Below are 16,663 nucleotides of genomic sequence, written 5' to 3'. Positions count from 1 at the left end.
TGTAGTCCTGTGGAACGGTTTGCCATGCCATTTCCACCTGGCGCCTCAGTTGGACCAGCGTTCGTGCTGGACGTGCAGACCGCGTGAGACGACGCTTCATCCAGTCCCAAACATGCTCAATGGGGGACAGATCCGGAGATCTTGCTGGCCAGGGTAGTTGACTTACACCTTCTAGAGCACGTTGGGTGGCACGGGATACATGCGGACGTGCATTGTCCTGTTGGAACAGCAAGTTCCCTTGCCGGTCTACGAATGGTAGAACGATGGGTTCGATGACGGTTTGGATGTACCGTGCACTATTCAGTGTCCCCTCGACGATCACCAGTGGTGTACGGCCAATGTAGGAGATCGCTCCCCACACCATGATGCCGGGTGTTGGCCCTGTGTGCCTCGGTCGTATGCAGTCCTGATTGTGGCGCTCACCTGCACGGCGCCAAACACGCATACGACCATCATTGGCACCAAGGCAGAAGCGACTCTCATCGCTGAAGACGACACGTCTCCATTCGTCCCTCCATTCACGCCTGTCGCGACACCACTGGAGGCGGGCTGCACGATGTTGGGGCGTGAGCGGAAGACGGCCTAACGGTGTGCGGGACCGTAGCCCAGCTTCATGGAGACGGTTGCGAATGGTCCTCGCCGATACCCCAGGAGCAACAGTGACCCTAATTTGCTGGGAAGTGGCGGTGCGGTCCCCTACGGCACTGCGTAGGATCCTACGGTCTTGGCGTGCATCCGTGCGTCGCTGCGGTCCGGTCCCAGGTCGACGGGCACGTGCACCTTCCGCCGACCACTGGCGACAACATCGATGTACTGTGGAGACCTCACGCCCCACGTGTTGAGCAATTCGGCGGTACGTCCACCCGGCCTCCCGCATGCCCACTATACGTCCTCGCTCAAAGTCCGTCAACTGCACATACGGTTCACGTCCACGCTGTCGCGGCATGCTACCAGTGTTAAAGACTGCGATGGAGCTCCGTATGCCACGGCAAACTGGCTGACACTGACGGCGGCGGTGCACAAATGCTGCGCACCTAGCTCCATTCGACGGCCAACACCGCGGTTCCTGGTGTGTCCGCTGTGCCGTGCGTGTGATCATTGCTTGTACAGCCCTCTCGCAGTGTCCGGAGCAAGTATGGTGGGTCTGACACACCGGCGTCAATGTGTTCTTTTTTCCATTTCCAGGAGTGTATTTCGCAAATGCCGGGATAGTTCCTTTGAAAGTACATGGCCGATTTGGTAGTCCGAGTTTTAATCCGAGCTGTGCTCCGCCTCTAATGACCACGCTGTCGACGGGATGTTACACTCTAATCTTCCTTTCTTCATAGCTTCTTCCACTCTTTCCCGCAGAAGTTTACTGCTTAACTTACCAAGGGCATTTTAATATCAAAGTATGACTAAATGCATTTATTCACTGATGTCGAGTTGTTTTTAAGCATCGGAGGATTAGTGAAACCATCTGTGTAAGAACGATATTTTCCAAAACCTGTTGGCTCCTCTGCGATTAATACTTCCATTAATGCCGTAATTCTGTTGCTGAGAATTGCAGCACACATTTTAAGTGACGACTTTCTTTAAATTATTCCTCTTTAGTTCCCACATACTGCACTATTACCATTTCTAATTAGTGATGTTAGTTTCGCAGTTAACCTTTCTTCAGGGCCCGCATCTCGTGGTCGTGCGGTAGCGTTCTCGCTTCCCACGCCCGGGTTCCCGGGTTCGATTCCCGGCGGGGTCAGGGATTTTCTCTGCCTCGTGATGGCTGGGTGTTGTGTGCTGTCCTTAGGTTAGTTAGGTTTAAGTAGTTCTAAGTTCTAGGGGACTGATGACCATAGATGTTAAGTCCCATAGTGCTCAGAGCCATTTTGAACCTTTCTTCAGGGATAGTACCGTCCTGTTAGCACAAAGTAATAAATTAGCAAAGGCACAGTTTCGAGATACTGCAAGCATATTTAAGATTTTCTAACCTTTTATCACCCATGACGGTTTGCTTTGAGTTTATTTAATTTTTTTTTAATTTTAATGGAATTGTCTTTTATTAACGCCTGCGTTTCATCGTTCCTAACTAGTTTCAGCTTCCTTCTCGACATATTCGTTATCTGCAGCTCATTTTTAATATTCTGCCATTTTAATGTCGGTTATTAAAAGCAATTGACACTTCTGGTACCTTAATTGTGTTTCTATTTCCTCTTTTGCGTCTTTTAATATAGGTTTCAGGGCGAGTCACGTCTTTTGTTTTTGCGAATATTCTGGAAGTAATTTTCTCCTTGAAATAGTTGAATTGCCTAAAATATCAAAATATGATGTTTGGTCCGTTTTTATCGTTGTTGTATCTAGTAACACTGTCAACAGTAACCGTTTCAGATGTTCTTACTTTTGGGGCTCGATTCAAATTTACACAGCATTAGGTTACATGGAAGACTTACATGTTTTGAATTATAACTTTACAACTTTTTTTTCGTTACAGGCTCATGGGCAATGTTGGTGAAAGTGGCATAGACGGTGTTGATGTGAAAGCCTTAAAGCAAATTGAAAGTGGAAGGGCATCTACATCTAGCAAAGCAGATGAATCTAGTACTTCTAGCAAGCAAGTATGTGTAATACGTTAATGAAAGTCTATCTGACAAATGTGATCCAGAGGTATCTGAGTTCTTAGTTTATGACCTTCGTGTTGTCATTCTTCATATCACTTTACAATATAGCACCATAAGATATTTTAAAAAATGTTAATTGAGTTACAATTGGCATTTAATCCACCTACACCATCAAAAAAGGCTTGGAGAAATCTTTATTTTTGCAAAAAGGTATTAAACAATAACAAATGCATGTGGTATCAATAATATTATCTGTACCTCAGAACAGGAAGAAAATGTTATCACAACAGGCATACCTCAGAAAAGCCTCTGCCAGTTCCTATGAAAACCAGAGGAAAACAAAGAGAAGTCAATAAAGAGACAGAACGAAAATTCTGGAATGTCGAGAGAGTGAAATAATTAATGGCTAATTTTAAAATTTGCTTCGGCTGCAAACAGACTAGCATTAAAGAGCAGTTCTGAAAACTTTCATAAGAATTAGCAACTCTCCAGATAAATTCGAAGAAACGATCATGCTTGTACAGTAACACAAAAGCAAAGCCCAAATGAATCAAAAGCTACTCACAATAATATCTTAAATATAAGTTGTATGTGGGGAGTCAATAAGTAGGCCCCTGCAGTGGAACATATCATATCAGGAAAAGTAAAGGAGAGAAAAATTGGGTGTCACGTCTAGGAGCTGGTTTGTTGGTGAAATGATATTCCCCTGACTATCTGAGTCTTTATATTTATTATTTTTACTCACAATAATCTCTTTGTATTGTATCTAGTACCTCAAAAACCTCCAATACACGTTCACACAGATACTCTCCCTAACGCACAAGCACAAACACAAACACACACACACACAATTTTAATTTTTTTCTGGGACAACTGATAGCTTTGTCCCAGAAATAAATTACAAATAGTTCACATCCTGCAATACTGATCACAGTTTTTGGGAGGTTCCCTTGGTTGTAAGACAAATGTTGGAACTTGGAAACTGGTCCCAAATATTCGCAATTTTGACTCCCTTTAACGCACCAGCTCCCCCGAAATATGGCTGAAAAGTCCGTGACTCTACATGGATCATTGCTCTACCTAGAGAGAGTTAAAAACACCCTCCTCTCTCGTATCTATTTTACCCTGTCCACTAAGTTAATTATACTCTCAACTCATTAGAAACAAATTATTTGTAACTACGAGTTAAAAACACCCTCCTCTCTCGTATCTATTTTACCCTGTCCACTAAGTTAATTATACTCTCAACTCATTAAAAACAAATTATTTGTAACTACCAATGAACATCCTTATTTTCATCGATTGATTACAGTGACAGCCTTACACTTAGTGGAACCACCCTTCTAAAACAAAAACAGCTGTCCAAACAATATTTTAAAGTCGTATAGTATGTGATGGAAGAGGGGAAATCTTGTCAGTGTACATTAATAACATGCTGGACGTTTTTAAAATGCACCTTCTTCGGTCCAACTCTTAATTTTCAAATGGAAGAGGTACATTTGATATGTAAAACACATGGAGAACTTCATTTACTCTCGAATCATGTCACATTTTATACAGAATAAAGCAAAAGCTGGTGATAACACACAGAGGCTACAGGATGTAATGATAACTAAATGGACACCCTAGCTGCAAAGAAACGTTGATGTACTTCATTGGGGACATGTTGAAAATGTGTGCCCTGACCGAGACTCGATCCCGCGATCTCCTGCTTACATGGCAGACGCTGTATCCATCCGAGCCACCGATGGCACAGAGGATAGTGCGCCTGCAGGGACTTATCCCTTGCACGCTCCCCCTGAGACCTACATTCCCAACATGTCCACACCACTACATTCGTAGTGCGCCTAATAGATGTTTGCCCATCATACTCATTACTCGTGGCAAATTAATCTACGAGTCCCGTACGAGTTCGGGCATAGCGTGTGCGTTCGCACAAGAAGGTCAATGGCCGGGAAGCTATATTTTAACTATATATGACGGTAGTATCTGTTCCCGAAAGAACAGTTACCGTATATGACCATGCAGCTTTGCTAGAAATGAAATGATAACTAAATGGACACCCTAGCTGCAAACAGGTGTTGATGTACTTCGTTGGGGACATGTTGAAAATGTGTGCCCTGACCACGAGTAATGAGTATGATGGACAAACATCTATTAGGCGCGCTACGAATGTAGTGGTGTGGACATGTTGGGAATGTAGGTCTCACAGAGAACGTGCAAGGGATAAGACCCTGCAGGCGCACTATCCTCTGTCTCTCGGTGGCTCAGATGGATACAGTGCCTGCCATGTAAGCAGGAGATCCCGGGTTCGAGTCTCGGTCGGGGCACACATTTTCAACATCTCCCCAATGAAGTACATCAACGGCTGTTTGCAGCTAGGGTGTCCATTTAGTTATCACTTTATTTCTAGCAAAGCTGCATGGTCATCTATGGTAACTGTTCTTTCGGGAACAGATACTACCGTCATATATAGCTATAGGATATGCTCGACTTGTTGTCCAACACGTTTTATGCTGGTTGTTATTGGCTTCACCCTTTCCTCACACCCTTTGATAAACATATATACCAGAATGCAGTCTCAGGCATCAACAATCCTCTCCCTGAAATGTGCAAGATTTCTCGTCTTTATACCATATGAAATTGCCTTCACACGTTCTCGCAGATAGAAATTTTACGGACTTCAAACCTGGAATCTTCGTGCCGCCCAACCGGGCTTCTACGACCTACCCCTCATCAGCGAAAGTGGATATTGAGGTACGTCTGGACAGCTAAAACCCATAATGAGATGGGGCATCTTCGCTCGAAGAGGAAATGTCCGGTCTTCAGGCAATAGAGGAAAAGCATATCTTCGTCTAATAACTGCAAATAATGAGCTGCTGTTAGAGTATCCCGAATGAAGAAAGGCCCAAAAACACGAGAACTCTATTTTCCACACGGAACCATCACTTTCGACGCTCCAACTACCTTCGACGAATCCATCCCGCGAGGATTGACGTCTGACAAGTATCTGTGATTCTGTTTGTTTACCTCTCTCTTCACACAGAAATTATATTCATCCATTAACGGTAAATCATAGAGGAAAAGACTCTTTTCTTCCAGACTGCGTGTCATTCAGCAAACTGAACCCGGCGATGGATGTTTCTCCGTGATATAAGGCGTCATTTCCTTTGTTTACGGGTGCCTTTTACGCTAGGGCCAAAATTCTCTATATTGTTGTCTGGTTGATTCCAGTTTCATAGGAGATAAGGTAAGTACTGCGGTCTGGACGCTTACTGAACCATGTCTGAACAGTGGTTAATTTTGCTTCATCCGTAGTCATTTTCGATCGTCCATTTTTTGTTTTGTTAGCGACAGAGACGGTTACAGTAAATTCCGTAAGAATTTTAAGAACAAGACTGTAGACACTGGGTGGACTTTCTGGATGATGTTGGTTGAAATCATCTGCGATAGCATGGGTGCTCCTCTCTCCCGATATCAGCGCGATCTCGGTGCTTTTTTCTTGTGTTAACGCCTCCAGCTTCCAGGTCACTTTTAAGGAGGAAACACCAATCATAACTCAAGAATGAATAAAGCTATGCTCTAACTAAAGTTGCCATAGTTTTTCTTGTGTAATTCACTATCTGTTTGATATTCTACATTACGCTCTTTTCAGTTGAAAATGACTGTACATTCAAGATGGCAACTTCCAAATTGGTCGCCATGTGTTTCAGTTTCATTTGCATTGTCACTGTTGTCTCTCTTGTCGTCTTCAAATAACAGGCATAAATAAACAAAACGGCATATCAAGTATATTACATAACTAAAGAATGGAAAATCCAGGATGGAATAACAACAGTATTATGAAAAGGACAGATTGCCAGTCACCGTATAAAGAAGGCACTGGCCCGCAGACGGGCACATGAAAAGACTTGTACCTGTCGGTCATACAAACGACTGGTACAAACACAGCCTTCGCTGCCAGTACCTACGTCAACGATTGAGGTTCACATAAACGCCTGGTACTAATTCCACACCATTTGTACTTCTCCAAAGGGAGAAGTACGCAATGTTAAGAAGACGTGTAATATTTTGTCCGAAGTGCTTCAGTCCACTGCAGTGAGCAAGGCTGTAGTCAGCACCACTGGATCTACTCATATCACAGATACTGAGTAAGGATGTGTTTATGAGCAACATAGCATCCAGTTAATCCTAAGTTGTTATGAGCAAGCAGTATGACAGTACAGGTTGCGAAACAGAAAGTCGAGGTAAAGTTGTGAATAACAGCCGGACAGTAGGCAAATTAAGTTGTGATGTAATTAGAAGCCTATTATAGTTGAACTTCTGATGGTCGGTTATTAAAATCTTCATGCAAAGAAAAGAACTGACCGTGAATTACTGTGCTTCTAGCAAGGGTGTACCAGATCAGAAGCTCTACAAACCGAAGTCACACGGCGGCCCCTATCAGCAACAAGCGTAACAGTTGAGCACCTATTATCATCCAGAATCCTAAACGGTGTCACTTACTGGCGGGAGTTCAAACGCCGTCATTTCTAAATTGCTACGTGGCGCGGATATAAAATACATGAATATAAGTTTACCACGTTTTACAAAAATGTCCTTTCCGTGGTTGACAGGAAACTTGCCCCATAATTTACATGATGACACTAATGTGAAATTACTCCTACATTTATGGAGTAGTGGCCATGAAATATCCAACTAATAGAAAGATACATTTAGTATTGTTATCAAAGTAGTTGAAACAGCATCCATCACATTTGTCCAAATTCTGAATATTTCCATAACGTTTATTTGTTTTCATCCTTGTCCTAATGAGTGACATTAATTGATTATAAAATTTGAAAAAGGTAGATTGCTGCTCACCACGTAGAGGAGGGTTGAGTCACAAACAAGCACAAGTCTTTTCATTGCGCCTGAGAGTGGTCATAGAAAGATCTTAGCAGACATGGATGGGAGATTAGTGTCACGCCTTGTCAGGGGCAATAGGTTTCACACCCGAGTGGAGAATCGCTGCTGTTATTGACGAAGGTGCATCTCATCGACTTTCTGGCCGAACATTGAGAAGGAAACAGCATGCGATGTACGTATGGACTCACGAACCTTGCGAAAGGTCGTTCCTCACGGTGGTTCAGAAAGCCGCACGTCTTCAGTGGATCAAACAACGCAATGTGGACAGCAGCTAACTAGTGGAGCGTAGAGTGACCCACGAGTCACCATTTGCCTTTTTGCAGATAATCCAAGGCGTTAATTTCACTGACAGCGAATGAAGAGTTAACGCGCAGAATGTGAACGGTGTAGTTCAAGATGGAAGTGATTCTGGTATGTTTTGAGAGCGTTTTTCGTACAGTGAGCTGGACACAATCACTCATATTCTCAAAAATGATGTTTATTTGAAATTCTTGTTGGCAAAATGCTACCTTCTTCTTGATGAGCAATCTGTGGATGCACTCATCCTACAAGGCGAAAACAGCCGTCGTCACAAGGTACCTGGTTTGACAAATACTCAGGCGACCTATCACACTGTGACTGGCCCAGAAAATCACCTTACCTTAACTCTGTAGAAATAGTCTGGGACGATTTGGAGGGATGAAACGTAGCAATCAACAGCACAGCTGTTTGGGTGCTTTACAGGAAATGAAACTTGTAGACTCTCTTTCTCATCAGTTTAGGACTTTATCGAGGTTAGATACGATATTACCCGATTTTAGCGTGATATGAGTTGTGGATGACTAATATTTTCTCCAGTGTGCGTATACTCAGCACCTGTTACACTATGAGCTCAGCACTTGTGTCTTCGTGGCACAGTTAAATACCACAAGTAATGTATCTATGGGGCTACATGGATGATATCACACACATCAGCTACCTACATGCTCGGCAGTATGTAGTTCTCCGAGTTACAGCCCAGGCCATTAAAAACGATACAGTCAATCTGTACGGATGCCCTAGAGCTAGTCGGCCGTCTTGTTCTGCTCTCCTCCCTCGGTCATGAGTGTGTGTGTCTGTCCTTAGGATAATTTAAGTTAAGTAGTGTGCAAGCTTAGGGACTGATGACCTTAGCAGTTAAATCCCATAAGATTTCACACATTTTTTTGTTCTACTCTGTATCCTTACTTGGACACCAAAGACAACTGTAGTTCGATCTTTGTGCCCTCGTTGCTGTAAGGCATAATGGGCCCTCAAATTAAGTGACACAATGTTATTTTCACTCCTAAATTATCCGAATTTTTTGCCAAAAACTCATCTCGGTTTGGCTAAAGTTAATACACCACCTACCAGAGTCTGATGATCAGGTTGTTCAATATGTAGTGATCAGAGCCTCCCTGCCTAGTACTGGAACCCACAAAGTGCCAGGTAAATCACTTGTGTACACCCTGTACAACACTTCTTCTAGCCGAGAGCAGTTGCGAAGTTTAATTTTGCTTTTCAGTTTGTACGTAGTAATCCTGTTAAGATATTCCACATTGTTGCTAATTCTTCCTTTTATTCTAACTGAATTCCGGTATGAACTTTAAGTTAATCATTACATCAAACGAACGGTCGTTAAGTATAGTTATGCAATCAGTTTTAAACTCTGGAAGCGGTTTTACTGTTGATACATGTGTAATGCTGAAACTATCACATTTTTAATCAATGTAGACAACCTTTTTAGGCATCTTCTAATATAGTAAGCACTTTCTAATACACTAAACGTCCTTGGATCCATTGTTTTCTGGGAGTACTGCAACACGTGGCCACTTTCATTGGTGTTTCAGTAAATGCTGCTGTCTTGAATTATGCAGTGTATCCATACTTTTTTCATATACGGTATTTAAAGCAATTTATAAGCCTCGTTTGCACAGCTGCAATGCCTTGTTGTTTTTCCAATAAAAGTTTATGTTGTTCACTTGTGACATCGTTTTCACCAGATACTCCAGTATGCTTTTTTGACTTCGGCCTCTGATTTTCCCACCATTCTTTCTTGTACACATAACTCTTCAGCCGCACTTAAAGACATAATTTCTGTAATAAGGGATGGTTTAAATTTGTTTGATACATTGCTTCTTTTCCTTAAGATCTGCAGAACAACATTATTCATTTTAGCCAGTCCTAATTTGGCAATAACTATAATTAGCAGTAGATTGCACCAGCCTCAAGCTCCCACTGACCTGTCAGTAGTCTCTCATGCTGGCCTCCTAGTAGCAGTAGCTTGTGCTGGCCTGGCATTGCAGTCAGGTGGTCTTACACGATTCCAAGGAGTTCCGTTATTAACTGCTAGAAGGCAATAGCACCCTTCCCAAAGTGACAGGGAATTTAATTCATCGTAGTTCTGCCAATTTGTAAGTTATATTTGTAAATTACATACACAAACCTTCATGTGTATTACTCTGTCTGTTAGTGAAAACCATACCAAAATCGCTACAGTAGTTCCTGCGATTATCCAGAACATAAAGAAAGAAACCACAGTAGGGGACTTTAATTTACACACGTATAGGTGTTATCCTTGTTGAAGTCCATGTTAAGAATTTTCACGTAGTTTGTAGTTAAATACATAAAACTATAGGCAAAGAGAACGTAATTTATATTCGTTTCTTGATCTTGATTTTTGTATGTAGAACTGATGTTCTTCTGATAGACTGGACTGCTTTCAGTTCAAAATATTCTCATTTATTTGTTTGTTAGCTCACTATAAAAAGATTGATGTAAGCTCGACAAATCAATGTCCTTTCCTTTTTCCTTGACTGCTGCTTGTATGCCTTGATCAAGCTGTCTATCTTCTTTTTTTATAAACTAAACATCGTCATCTTGGTATGTATTTATTCCAGTCTTCTATTAGTTCATCTCCTCCTTCCCCCCCCCCCCCTCTCTCTGTCCAACTCATTCTTCACCCTCTACCTCTCCATCTTCTCTTTCCCCCTCTCTCTATCCATCTTCTCCTCACATCTCTCCCTGTTCATCTCTTCCTCTTTTCTTTCTCTATTCATCTCCTCCTCTCCTGTCAGACTCACTCTCCTCAACCTCTCTGTCCATGCCCTCCTGCCTCCTCTCTGTTAATCTTTTTTGCCCTGTCTCTCTGCCTATGTTTTCCTCTCCCTGTCTCTGTCCATCACTTCCTCTTTACTTTCTCTGATCTTCTTCCCATCTCCTCCTCTCCCCAGTCTGTGTCCATCTCGTCCTGGCCCCTCGCTCTCTCTCCATCTCCTCCCCCCCCCCTCCCTCCTCCACGTTATCGCACTCACCCAAAGTATTTCTTTTCAGATCGTAAATAATATGTGTACTACACTACTGGCCATTAAAATTGCTACACCAAGAAGAAATACAGACGATAAACGAGTATTCATTGGACAAATGTATTATACTAGAACTGATATGTGATTACATTTTCACCCAATTTGGGTTCATAGATCCTGAGAAATCAGTATCCAGAACAACCACCTCTGGCCGTAATAACGGCCTTGATACGCCTGGGCATTGAGTCAAACAGAGCTTGGATGGCGTGTACAGGTACAGCTGCCCATGCAGCTTCAACACGATACCACAGTGCATCAAGAGTAGTGACTGGTGTATTGTGACGAGCGAGTTCCTCGGCCACCATTGACCAGACGTTTTCAATTGGTGAGAGATTTGGAGAATGTGCTGGCCAGAGCAGCAGTCGAACATTTTCTGTATCCAGAAAGGCCCGTACAGGACCTTCAACATGCGGTCGTGCATAATCCTGCTGAAATGTAGGGTTTCTCAGGGATCGAATGAAGGGTAGAGCCACGGATCGTAACACATCTGAAACGTAACGTTCTCTGTTCAAAGTGCCGTCAATGCGAACAAGAGATCACCGAGACGTGTAACCAATGGCACTCCATACCATCACGCCGGGTGACATGCCAGTATGGCGATGACGAATACACGCTTCCAATGTGCGTTCACCGCGATGTCGCCAAACACGGATGCGACCATCATGATGCTGTAAACAGAAACTGGATTCATCCGAAAAAATGATGTTTTGCCATTGGTCCACCCAGGTTCGTCGTTGAGTAGACCAGCGCAGGCGCTCCTGCTTGTGATGCAGCGTCAAGGGTAACCGCAGCCACGGTCTCCGAGCTGACAGTCCATGCTGCTGCAAACGTCGTCTAACTGTTCGTGCAGATGGTTGTTGTCTTGCAAACGTCCCCATCTGTTCACTCAGGGATCGAGACGTGGCTACACGGGTAGCAGGGGTTGTGTGGGGTGGGCTGGGCGGTTTTTTAGGTTAGATGGCCATGGGCAAGTACAGAAAGGGCAACAGCCTCAACGGGTGCGGGGCAAAGTCAGGACATGCGGGGACCAACCAGCAATCGGAATTGTAATTGTCAACTGTCGAAGCTGCGTTGGTAAAGTACCAGAACTTCAAGCGCTGATAGAAAGCACCGAAGCTGAAATCGTTATAGGTACAGAAAGCTGGCTTAAGCCAGAGATAAATTCTGCCGAAATTTTTACAAAGGTACAGACGGTGTTTAGAAAGGATAGATTGCATGCAACCGGTGGTGGAGTGTTCGTCGCTGTTAGTAGTAGTTTATCCTGTAGTGAAGTAGAAGTGGATAGTTCCTGTGAATTATTATGGGTGGAGGCTACACTCAACAACCGAGCTAGGTTAATAATTGGCTCCTTTTACCGACCTCCCGACTCAGCAGCATTTGTGGCAGAACAACTGAGAGAAAATTTGGAATACATTTCACATAAATTTTCTCAGCATGTTATAGTCTTAGGTGGAGATTTCAATTTACCAGATATAGACTGGGACACTCAGATGTTTAGGATGGGTGGTAGGGACAGAGCATCGAGTGACATTATACTGAGTGCACTATCCGAAAATTACCTCGAGCAATTAAACAGAGAACCGACTCGTGGAGATAACATCTTGGACCTACTGATAACAAACAGACCCGAACTTTTCGACTCTTTAAGTGCAGAACAGGGAATCAGTGATCATAAGGCCGTTGCAGCATCCCTGAATATGGAAGTTAATAGGAATATAAAAAAAGGGAGGAAGGTTTATCTGTTTAGCAAGAGTAATAGAAGGCAGATTTCAGACTACCTAACAGATCAAAACGAAAATTACTGTTCCGACACTGACAATGTTGAGTGTTTATGGAAAAAGTTCAAGGCAATCGTAAAAAGCGTTTTAGACAGGTACGTGCCGATTAAAACTGTGAGGGACGGGAAAAACCCACCGTGGTACAACAACAAAATTAGGAAACTACTGCGAAAGCAAAGAGAGCTTCACTCCAAGTTTAAACGCAGCCAAAACCTCTCAGACAAACAGAAGCTAAACGATGTCAAAGTTAGCGTAAGAAGGGCTATGAGTGAAGCGTTCAGTGAATTCGAAAGTAAAATTCTATGTACCGACTTGACAGAAAATCCTAGGAAGTTCTGGTCTTACGTTAAATCAGTAAGTGGCTCGAAACAGCATATCCAGACACTCCGGGATGATGATGGCATTGAAACAGAGGATGACACTCGTAAAGCTGAAATACTAAACACCTTTTTCCAAAGCTGTTTCACAGAGGAAGACCGCACTGCAATTCCTTCTCTAAATCCTCGCACAAACGAAAAAATGGCTGACATCGAAATAAATGTCCAAGGAATAGAAAAGCAACTGGAATCACTCAACAGAGGAAAGTCCACTGGACCTGACGGGATACCAATTCGATTCTACACAGAGTACGCGAAAGAACTTGCCCCCCTTCTAACAGCCGTGTACCGCAAGTCTCTAGAGGAACGGAGGGTTCCAAATGATTGGAAAAGAGCACAGGTAGTCCCAGTCTTCAAGAAGGGTCGTCGAGCAGTTGTGCAAAACTACAGACCTATATCTCTGACGTCGATCAGTTGTAGAATTTTAGAACATGTTTTTTGCTCGAGTATCATGTCGTTTTTGGAAACCCAGAATCTACTATGTAGGAATCAACATGGATTCCGCAAACAGCGATCGTGTGAGACCCAACTCGCTTTATTTGTTCATGAGACCCAGAAAATATTAGATACGGTCTCCCAGATAGATGCTATTTTTCTTGACTTCCGGAAGGCGTTCGATACAGTTCCGCACTGTCGCCTGATAAACAAAGTAAGAACCTACGGAATATCAGACCAGCTGTGTGGCTGGATTGAAGAGTTTTTAGCAAACAGAACACAGCATGTTGTTATCAATGGAGAGACGTCTACAGACGTTAAAGTAACCTCTGGCGTGCCACAGGGGAGTGTTATGGGACCATTGCTTTTCACAATATATATAAATGACCTAGTAGATAGTGTCGGAAGTTCCATGCGGCTTTTCGCGGATGATGCTGTAGTATACAGAGAAGTTGCAGCATTAGAAAATTGTAGCGAAATGCAGGAAGATCTGCAGCGGATAGGCACTTGGTGCAGGGAGTGGCAACTGTCCCTTAACATAGACAAATGTAATGTATTGCGAATACATAGAAAGAAGGATCCTTTATTGTATGATTATATGATAGCGGAACAAACACTGGTAGCAGTTACTTCTGTAAAATATCTGGGAGTATGCGTGCGGAACGATTTGAAGTGGAATGATCATATAAAATTAATTGTTGGTAAGGCGGGTACCAGGTTGAGATTCATTGGGAGAGTGCTTAGAAAATGTAGTCCATCAACAAAGGAGGTGGCTTACAAAACTCTCGTTCGACCTATACTTGAGTATTGCTCATCAGTGTGGGATCCGTACCAGATCGGTTTGAGGGAGGAGATAGAGAAGATCCAAAGAAGAGCGGCGCGTTTCGTCACAGGGTTATTTGGTAACCGTGATAGCGTTACGGAGATGTTTAATAAACTCAAGTGGCAGACTCTGCAAGAGAGGCGCTCTGCATCGCGGTGTAGATTGCTCGCCAGGTTTCGAGAGGGTGCGTTTCTGGATGAGGTATCGAATATATTGCTTCCCCCTACTTATACCTTCCGAGGAGATCACGAATGTAAAATTAGAGAGATTAGAGCGCGCAAGGAGGCTTTCAGACAGTCGTTCTTCCCACGAACCATACGCGACTGGAACAGGAAAGGGAGGTAATGACAGTGGCACGTAAAATGCCCTCCGCCACACACCTTTGGGTGGCTTGCGGAGTATAAATGTAGATGTAGATCCGTTATAGCCATGCGGATAAGATACCTGTCATCTCGACTGCTAGTGATACGAGGCCGTTGGGATCCCACCGATTCCATATTCTGTTAACAGTCATTGGATCTCGACCAACGCGAGCAGCAATGTCGCGATACGATAAACCGCAATCGCGATAAGCTACAATCCGACCTTTATCGAAGTCGGAAACGTGATGGTACGCATTTCTTCTCCTTACACGAGGCATCACAGCAACGTTTCACAAGGCAACACCGGTCAACTGCTATTTGTGTATGAGAAATCGCGTGGAAACTTTCCTCGTGTCAGCGCGTTGTAGGTGTCACCACCGCTGCCAACGTTGTGTGAATTCTCTGAAAAGCTAATCATTTGCATATCACAGCATCTTCTTCCTGTCGGTTAAATTTCGCGTCTGTAGCATGTCATCTTCGTGGTGTAGCAATTTTAATGGCCAGTAGTGTAAATTTGGTTGAAATCGTTCCATAAGTTTCGAATTATAAGGGGGTAGTTTGTGTTGTTACCCTGGATGATGATTACACGAATATTTTGTCAGGATTTGTAAGCGGTGGGTCCTTGAGGTACGACAATACGCGAACACGAGAAGTAAGTTTAAACAGTTTTATTAACAAAGGCGGATTATAAAACACGCACGCTACGCGCACCCATCGTCACTGTGTCTGTACGGCCGTATCGAAAGGCTCCATGGTGAGCTAAGAAAAGAGACATATCCGCGCCTGAGGCCGCGCTAGTTGATACTGCCTACTGCGGACGGCGGCCAGTCGCACACTCTCCGCCGCATTGCGGCCGGACGCGCGTCTACTGACCAAGCAAATTGTCAGCATTCCAGACAAGTCGGCTGGCGAACGCTTGTTAACGTACTGTACGGCTGCGCGCAACCCTTACTGAATGAGCATTTATCCGTCGCTTTGCCTGTGTATGCACTTTTCAAGTATATTTTACATACACAGGGCGAGTCAAAAGTCCTTGGACACCTTCATAAGATGGAAGATTAAAGGGAAAATTGAAATGTGATGATGGAAACATAGGTTTGATGTGGGGCCACAACTTTTGGAGTGAATCTCATTCATGCCCGCCATCTTGAAATCCGCCGTTTTTGTCTATCTTGTACAGTTTAGAGGTTGTTAATGTTCAAAGTTGGGAAATTACCTTCATACCGACTGCTACAACGCATGGTCTACGTGTTGTCCATCCCGTGCAATGCACAACTGTAGTCGCCACAACCACTCTGACTTCTAAACTGTGCGAGATAGATAAAAACAAATTACACCACTAAATTCCTGAGCTCAAGCGAGTGTTATTTAATGTGTCATACACCCCCCCCCCCCCCCCCCGGTCCCATTTAAAAAAATGACTTGAATACAAAATGGCGGATTTAAAGATAGCGTCCATGAATGACATTCACTCCAAAAGTTGCAGCCCCACGACAAACCTATGTTCCCATCATCACATTTCAATTTTCCCTTTAATCTTCCAACTTACGCAGGTGTCCAACGACTTTTGACTCGCCCTGTATTTGCCATATTTCTCAGTATTTCTACACATATTTCATCTGTATCTCCAGCGAATTTCGTCCTGTCATCTATTGTTCATGCAGCTTAATGTTTCTGTCGCGGTATCTCCTGAACTATGTGCTGTTCATGTACGTTTGCATACAGTAGTATATGTGACTACTCTCTGCGAAATATATTTCGAATAGAGTTAGTAGTAGAGAAGTAATAAATTAAAACGTCATACGTGATGCCGCAGTTTTTCAGGCATCTTAGTATTTGACATTGTATCTCCTGACATATGTGTCGTACAATGACACATTTTTTAGGTAGATTCAGCGGCATATCTGGATACTATCTGCGACAAGCGTTGCGGATGGGGTTAGCAGCATCGGAGAAGTAAATTTAAACGTCGTGCCTGATGCGGCATTTTTTCACGCATCTACGAGTTTATAACATCTACATCT

At 43.5% G+C, this 16,663-nt stretch overlaps 1 protein-coding gene across 1 annotated transcript in view; it reads left to right on the top strand.

Moving 5' to 3' along the window:
- LOC126474377 (uncharacterized) overlaps positions 1 to 16,663 on the top strand; it is a 160,615-nt gene that overhangs the window by 141,145 nt on the left and 2,807 nt on the right. The window contains exon 6 of the mRNA XM_050101844.1: positions 2,468 to 2,591. Coding sequence (XP_049957801.1) covers positions 2,468 to 2,591 — 124 coding nt within the window. The remainder of the gene's footprint in view (positions 1 to 2,467; positions 2,592 to 16,663) is intronic.

Source organism: Schistocerca serialis, chromosome 4 (genome assembly GCF_023864345.2).
Source record: "Schistocerca serialis cubense isolate TAMUIC-IGC-003099 chromosome 4, iqSchSeri2.2, whole genome shotgun sequence".
NCBI classification, from domain to species: Eukaryota; Metazoa; Arthropoda; class Insecta; order Orthoptera; family Acrididae; genus Schistocerca; species Schistocerca serialis.
Note: the sequence above shows the minus strand (reverse complement) of the source record. Positions and strands in the feature narration are given on the sequence as shown.